At 37.2% G+C, this 8847-nt stretch overlaps 1 protein-coding gene across 3 annotated transcripts in view; it reads right to left on the bottom strand.

Annotated features, from left to right (window-relative positions):
* Positions 1–5589, bottom strand: part of LOC308656632 (tryptophan--tRNA ligase, mitochondrial) — a gene marked incomplete at its 5' end in the record, with an annotated part of 82508 nt that extends 76919 nt beyond the window's left edge. Inside the window, one exon of one of the 3 annotated variants that reach the window (XM_081307903.1) lies at positions 5491–5580. In XM_081307903.1, coding sequence (XP_081164029.1) covers positions 5491–5580 — 90 coding nt within the window. Of the gene's footprint in view, positions 1–5490 lie in introns of all 3 variants that reach the window. The other 2 variants (XM_081307904.1, XM_081307905.1) reach the window with 2 other exon arrangements.
* Positions 5590–8847: the final 3258 nt, after the last annotated feature.

An 8847-nucleotide genomic window follows, 5' to 3' on the forward strand; every position in this document is an offset into this window, starting at 1 on the left:
TCTCAGCAGCACATGGAACCTTCTCAAAAATAGATCATATATTATGCCATAGGGCAACCCTCAGTAAATATAAAGGGGTGGAGATAATACCATGCACTTTATCAGATCATAATGGAATGAAACTGGAAATCAATGATAAGAGAAGGAAGGAAAAATCCTACATCACATGGACAATGAACAATACGTTACTAAATGATCAATGGGTTATAGAAGACATAAAGGAGGAAATCAAAAAATTCTTAGAGATAAATGAAAATACAGACACAACATATCGGAATCTATGGGACACAATGAAAGCAGTTTTAAGAGGGAAATTCATCGCCTGGAGGTCATTCCTCAAAAAAAGGAAAAACCAACAAATAAATGAGCTCACACTTCATCTCAAAGCCCTAGAAAAGAAAGAGCAAAACAATAGCAAATGTAGCAGAAGGCAAGAACTAATTAAAATCAGAGCAGAAATCAATGAAATTGAAACAAAAGAAACTATTGAAAAAATTAACAAAACAAAAAGTTGGTTCTTTGAAAAAATAAATAAGATCGACAGACCCCTAGCCATACTAACGAAGAGAAGAAGAGAGAGAACTCAAATCACTAACATACGGGATGAAAAAGGCAATGTTACAACAGACGCTTCAGAAATACAGAAAACAATTAGAAATTACTTTGAAAACCTATATTCCAATAAAATAGAAGAAAGTGAAGACATCGATAAATTCCTTAAGTCATATGATTTGCCCAGACTGAGTCAGGAGGAAACTCACAACCTAAACAGACCAATATCAATAGATGAAATAGAAGAAGCAATTAAAAAACTTCCAACCAAGAAAAGCCCAGGACCGGATGGGTATACAGCGGAGTTCTACAAAACCTTTAAAGAAGAATTAATACCAGTACTTTTCAAGTTATTTCAGGAAATAGAAAAGGAGGGAGCTCTTCCAAATTCATTCTATGAGGCCAACATCACCCTGATTCCGAAACCAGACAAAGACGCCTCAAAGAAAGAAAACTACAGACCAATATCCCTAATGAACCTAGATGCAAAAATCCTCAATAAAATTCTGGCGAATCGGATACAAAGGCATATCAAAAAAATTGTGCACCATGATCAAGTAGGATTCATCCCTGGGATGCAAGGATGGTTCAATATACGGAAATCAATAAATGTTATTCACCACATCAATAGGCTTAAAGAGAAGAACCATATGATCATCTCAATAGACGCAGAAAAAGCATTTGACAAAGTACAGCATCCCTTTATGTTCAAAACGTTAGAAAAAATAGGGATAACAGGAACTTACCTCGACATTGTAAAAGCTATCTATGCCAAGCCTCAGGCTAGCATCATTCTGAATGGAGAAAAATTGAAGGCATTCCCTCTAAAATCTGGAACACGACAGGGATGCCCCCTATCACCACTTCTATTCAATATAGTTCTCGAAACACTGGCCAGAGCAATTAGACAAACGAAAGAAATTAAAGGCATAAAAATAGGAAAAGAAGAACTTAAATTATCACTATTTGCGGATGACATGATTCTATACCTAGAAGACCCAAAAGGGTCTACAAAAAAACTACTAGAACTAATAAATGAATTCAGTAATGTGGCAGGATATAAAATCAACACACATAAATCAAAGGCATTTCTGTATATCAGCGACAAAACTTCTGAAACGGAAATGAGGAAAAACACTCCATTCACAATATCCTCAAAAAAAATAAAGTACTTGGGAATCAACCTAACAAAAGAGGTGAAGGATCTATACAATGAAAACTACAGAACCCTAAAGAAAGAAATAGAAGAGGATCTTAGAAGATGGAAAAATATACCCTGTTCATGGATAGGCAGAACTAACATCATCAAAATGGCGATATTACCAAAAGTTCTCTATAGGTTCAATGCAATGCCAATCAAAATCCCAATGGCATTTCTTGTAGAAATAGATAAAGCAATCATGAAATTCATATGGAAAAACAAAAGACCCAGAATAGCAAAAACAATTCTAAGCAGGAAGTGTGAATCAGGTGGTATAGCGATACCAGACTTCAAACTATACTACAGAGCAATAGTAATAAAAACAGCATGGTACTGGTACCAGAACAGGCGGGTGGACCAATGGTACAGAATAGAGGACACAGAGACTAATCCACAAAGCTACAACTATCTTATATTTGATAAAGGAGCTAAAAACATGCAATGGAGAAAGGATAGTATCTTCAACAAATGGTGTTGGGAAAACTGGAAATCCATATGCAACAAAATGAAACTAAATCCCCTCCTCTCGCCACGCACAAAAGTCAACTCAAAGTGGATAAAGGAGCTAGATATCAAATCAGAGACTCTACGTCTGATAGAAGAAAAAGTTGGTTCCGATCTACAGATTGTGGGGACAGGCTCCAAATTCCTTAATAGGACACCCATAGCACAAGAGTTAATAACAAGAATCAACAAATGGGACTTTCTTAAACTGAAAAGTTTTTTCTCAGCAAGAGAAACAATAAGAGAGGTAAATAGGGAGCCTACATCCTGGGAACAAATTTTTACTCCTCACACTTCAGATAGAGCCCTAATATCCAGAGTATACAAAGAACTCAAAAAATTAGACAATAAGATAACAAACAACCCAATCAACAAATGGGCCAAGGACCTGAACAGACACTTCTCAGAGGAGGACATACAATCAATCAATAAGTACATGAAAAAATGCTCACCATCTCTAGCAGTCAAGGAAATGCAAATCAAAACCACCCTAAGATACCACCTCACCCCAGTAAGATTGGCAGCCATGATGAAGTCAAACAACAACAAGTGCTGGCGAGGATGTGGGGAAAAGGGTACTCTTGTACACTGCTGGTGGGACTGCAAACGGGTGCGGCCAATTTGGAAAGCAGTATGGAGATTCCTGGGAAAGCTGGGAATGGAACCACCATTTGACCCAGCTATTGCCCTACTCGGACTATTTCCTGAAGACCTTAAAAGAGCACACTACAGGGATACTGCCACATCGATGTTCATAGCAGCACAATTCACAATTGCTAGACTGTGGAATCAACCCAGATGCCCTTCAATAGATGAATGGATAAAAAAATGTGGCATTTATATACCATGGAATATTACGCAGCACTAAAAAATGACAAAATCACGGAATTTGCAGGGAAATGGATGGCACTAGAGCAGATTATGCTTAGTGAAGCTAGCCAATCCCTAAAAAACAAATACCAAATGTCTTCTTTGATATAATGAGAGCAACTAAGAGCAGAACAGTGAGGCTGAGCAGGAAGAAAAGACTAGCATTAAACAGAGACATGAGGCGGGAGGGAAAGGGAGAAAAAAAAAAAAGGGAAATCACATGGAAATGGAGGGAGACCCTCATTGTAATACAAAATTATATATAAGAGTTTACGAGGGGAATGGGATAACAAACATGGAGGGAAATGAATTTCAGTAGATGGGGTAGAGAGAGAAGATGGGAGGGAAGGGGAGGGGGGATTTTAGAGGATAGTAAAGGTAGCGGAATACAACAGTCACTAATATGGCAGTATGTAAAAATGTGATGTGTAGCCGATGTGATTCTGCAATCTGTATTTGGGGTAAAAATGGGAGTTCATAACCCAATTGATTCTAATCTATGAAATATGATTTGTCATGAGTTTTGTAATGTTGTGAACATCCAATAAAAAAAAAAAAAGAAAAAGAAAAAAAAAAGGAAAGAATACTTAATATCAAAAAAAAAAAAAAGAAAAAATACATTTCATTTATACTCAAAGCTAAATTACAGATTTGGAAACACTAATATTGTTCTTGAAATTCTACATCTTGAAACAATCTAGATTAACAGTAGATTAACTTTAAGAATAACCCTATTCATAAATGCTACTGAAACAATAGTAGAGGTCTGATTTTTTTTCATTAGCATTTATAATGATTTAGTGTCCTAATTTTCCTTGGGCAATCATTAGTGGGCTCTAATTTGTTTTTCTTCTTTCTTTGATTCTGTACTCTCAAGGCACAATTAATTCTTAGTTTGGAATGAAGGAAAGTTGGTGTCTAAGGTTTAGTCATTTTAATATGACATTATCTATAAATTGTCAATTAGTTCTGGTTCTGAACAATCGAACTCCCAAACTTCAAAGAGAGTATTTGATGAAGTAAATTAGAATCAATTCTTACCTAACATTGCTTCCTAAAATTTAAAATAACATTTGAAGAGTTGTTTGCTAACAAAGAGCTTTCAGTATATTATGTTCTTTATCCTTACAAGAATTCTAAGGTTCAAAATCAATGAAGAAATGAGAAGTTTGGTAAATTAAGCAATTTATGGGATGATTAGAAAAATAAATTGAACTTAAATCTTTGTTTTCATTTACTCTCACTGGCTTTGTTTTGACTTTTTCATGTAGTCATAGATTTTCCAAAGCTCCAAAGTACGTTAACATGTCAATCAGTCCAACTCTTATTCCACTTGATCTGTTAAAGAAAATAAGCCCAGGGGATTGTGACTTGTCATGCACACAGCTAGCATGTGGCAGATGAGACCTCAGCCGTTGTTTCCTAACTTCTGATCTAGTGCTCTTTCCAACACACTGGTTACACTGTGACATCCTCACCGCACACCTACACATTAATGACAATGGATATGCAAGGTGTCAGGAAATTACCTAATAATCACAGAATCCCATGTTCCCCTCTAGATTTCAGAATATATCTCCATAGATAGCGTATTGTCAAAGTGTTTACTACTGAGCCTGCATTTAGAAGACATTTAATAATGTCTGAATGAATGAAACGGTAACCCCAAACTCTGTTTTTCTCAGGAGAAAATTCCAAATACGGATTGACGGAAAGTCGTGCCCTGCTCTTAACTAGAATGATAGTAATAGTAGTGCTGTCAGGCGAAGGATAAGACGACTCATTGTGGCAACTTCCGGACATTCTTTCACAAAGCCTGACCTAAGGATCACCAAGAAGGAATGACAATGCAAGATCACTGTTTTTTAAAAATACCACACTGCCAGAGAAGGACAAGCGGCTGCACCCATCTAAACCACCCAGTTCTAACAAGACGCCTTCTCGAAGTTCTCCCGTGGCTCCTGCCTTGCAGATGGGGAAAGAAAGGTAAAAGCATGGAACCACGAGCAAGAGAGAAGTCTTAGAATGACCAGGTGTATTCTCTAACAATGTCACACTAAGAACTGGCTTCCCGCGTTGCCTAGTAACAGCCGCCGCACAAGGGTCGCGGGATTCCAGATGAGGTCACATGGTCAGGCGGCTGCGCGCTCCTTTCACCGGGAACCTTGCGTCATCACGTATCTTTGCAACGTTTCCACGCTCCAAGTAGGCGGGCAGTGATAGGCGAGTGGGTTTTAGAAGAGAAACGGCCCAGTACTCACCCGAGACAGCGGGAAGAGAGAAATAAGTACAGGGAGAGGAAGGAGGATAAGAGGGAGCTCGCAGGATGGGAAGCTGGTGAGAGAAGGACCGACTTCGGTTACCTGTGGAGCGGGAGGCGGTTCAGGTCCTTTATGAAATGCCCGGATGAAGCTCCAGCACCCACGCGCCTTCCGCATTGAGAGCAGCGCCATCTTGAGAAGGGCGGAGGCTCAGAGAGCAGTCTCAGCCTACAGCTTGCTTTGGCTTGCTGCGCATGCGCATGTCCTGGGGTTGGTTCTAGCCGCTTGTAGGAGCGGTGCCTGTTGGACTATTTGGGGGATTGGGACACGGTGCGACGGGGCTGGGCTTTTTCCCGGATTCCTCATTTTTATGTAGACTTCCTAGAGGGAGAAACTTAAAGGATATAAATCGTAGGCTGATTATATAAGTAGTAGCACTGTATACTGGGAAGAAAGGTAGATTGCTTTTTTAATCTTGGCCATCCAGTGGCAACTTTCTAAATGTTGCCATAGAAATGAAGCCTCCTAGTGTTTCTTTTTCATTTTCTTTTTTTAATAGAACAATTTAATGGCTTTTTGAGACGTATGTGGCCTATTAACTCATTGGGTCTGCAAGCTTTGCTTAGTGAAGGTATAAAAAAAAAACATGTGTTTTGCCATCAAGAAATGTACAACCTGGGCTGGGGATGTGGCTCAAGCGGTAGCGCACTCGCCTGGCATGAGTGCGGCCGGGGTTCGATCCTCAGCACCACATATAAAGATGTTGTATCTGCCAAAAGCTAAAAATAAATAAATAAATAAATAAAAATAAATATTAAAAAAAAAGAAATGTACAACCTAATGGGTAACAAATAAACGATGTACACTGATGTATTATAGGAGCAAATACAAGGTTTGAGCAGGACGGGTCATTAGGACTGTGGTGCTCCATCCTAGTCCAGAGGTTCCTTCAGGAAGAAGGTGATACCTGGTGAAAGATTGGGGTTAAATTATAAGAAGCATTTATACAGTCCTGCTTCTGTTAGTGCACCTAAAAGTCTACAGTAAGAATCAGTAAAAATATAATCGGAAGAGATTCTTCAGAATTCCTTTTTTTGTTGTTCATAAATTGATCCAATAAAATATTGGAGATTCCCAAGGGGAGATGTGGGAAATAAATTATATAAGAAATGCCTATAGTATTAAGGAGCTGAAATCTAGCAGGGCAAGACAATACTTGATAAGCCATACAATAAAATCAACAAAACAGATCAATTTTTTTGTTTGTTGAATTTGAGATTCTTCTATTTTCAAACGTGATGCCCTTTAAATAGATACCATGAGTCTGGAATTTGAGAGAGAAGTTTGAACTACAAAACATGGTATTTGAAGCCAAGGGAATCTTTGAAGCCACCAGATAGAGTTTGAGGTATAGAAGTTGTCAGATGATGGAAATTAAGTAGTCAAGAAATACTGGAGAACTTAAAAGAATGTGGCATTACTGAAGGCCAAGATAGAGATCTTGCCAGGAGGAATGATATAGAATATCCATTGTAAAATGTAGCTTTGTCAAATGTAGCTTAGTCCTTGAATGTTTGATATTCATATATAGAGCAAACATTACAGTCCCGGTTTTAATAGTTATTAGATTATATGACCTTAGGAATTAGCAAAACTAGATTTCTGACATACTCAACCATTCAGATTGCAAGATAAAAACTTGAAGTGAGATTGTAGTTCACCAAAAGCTGTCAAATGCATATCCACTTTATATCCTCAAGCAGTTCTTAGTATTACCTACTGAGACTCAACATGGTAATATTTTCATAGGAGATATTTATTTCCAAGACTTAGGCCCACTAAAGAATGTTTATCAGAACACAAATCTGATTATCTCAATATACTGATCTTTAAAAATTAGTAATTTTGCAAAATTTAAGACATTATTAGAAACAAAAAAAAATGGCATTTCACACTAAGGTGATGACCTAGTGTCTTGAATGTCAAGTCAGCTGGGTTGTTTCTTAGGGATGGACCATACAGTTTTTATAATTGTTTAAGAATTTTATATTTCTTCCCCTCCCCAGCACCTTCCATAGAGTAGGCAAATCTTTTAAATCTAAATTTGATTTTAACAAATTACACAGCTTATTATGTAAGATTGATGTACATTTAATAGCTAGAAGAAACAGTTGACAGCAGGAAAAAACAGGGGACCTATCAAAAGTGAACCAGTTCTGTTTGTAGTTTTCCACAGTAGCATTTTCATTTTAGGGAAAGAGTGAACAAAAGTCACCATTGTTAACCATCTATTAAGAAGAGCCATATACATGTATTTAGCCTACTTAAACATTTCTAATAAAGATAACCATGAACTGGGTGTGGTAGCACATTACTTGGGAGGATGAGGCAGGAAGATCACAAGTTGCAGGCCAGTTTAGGCAACCTAGTGAGACCCTGTCTCAAAATTTAAAAAAAATAAAAAGGACTGGAGATTAGCTCAGTGGTACAGCACTTTGCTAGCACTCACAAAGCCCTGAATTTGACCCTCAGTACTTCAAATAAAATAAAATTAAAATAATGGTAACCATAAATCTTCAGAGAAAGGTTATGTGTTAGTTTACCTTTAAAGAAAAATTCTATAATACACTTTGGGAATGTTTCCATACAAAATGGTTTACATTTTAAAAGTTTATATAATAAGAGTGGTAAATTCAGTTCCATGGAAAATTCACTTATGGAATACCTCATACTCCAATAGTGTTGTATAAATGATGCATTATTGTGTTTTATGATTATATTTTATCACAGCTGTCACTTGAGTAAACTGAATAACTTCAGTAAAATGAAATATAAATGTACTAAAAGCAATCTTTAAATATACCTAAGATTACAAAATGGTACAGTCCTATACTTATAGCATACATTACATGTGTCTACATACCTTTATACTTTTGAACACTTATTTAAAATTTGATTTCTCATCAACACTTACAGTAAGTTCTGGTAATTTTGTTCTCTTCTTAACGTTCTCTGCAAATCCTCCCTCACTAGAAGCAACAGATTAAAACCAGACTAGCAATTGAGGAACAGTTTCTATTGCAACCATGTGTGTCAGAAAAAAAAGGATTAGGTTTCCTTGTCCGAGAACATCAAGGGGAACCTCCACTTCTGCAGACACACCTCTATTCCTCAGTAATGGAGGGTTTATACCTAGTTAGATTTAAGTGGGATAAGAGAAGAGTTTAAATCCACTCTTAGCTAGTAGTATAATCAGCCCTCAAGTCTCAAAGTATCCAGTTTTGTTTCTCTAATTTAATTCTAAGTGTCAGGTTGGTGTTAGATGCTGATCAAGGTAAATGGAGAGTTGCCCTACACATTTATTAAAGAAGAATTTTGTAGACTGCAAAATCTAGATGGCAATTGTATTCAAAACTTACTTGAAGCACAGTCTACTCACCCCTGACCTTTCATTTAGAT

The sequence above is a fragment of the Spermophilus citellus genome, assembly GCF_964194105.1.
Source record: "Spermophilus citellus genome assembly, chromosome: 9".
Taxonomy (NCBI): domain Eukaryota; kingdom Metazoa; phylum Chordata; class Mammalia; order Rodentia; family Sciuridae; genus Spermophilus; species Spermophilus citellus.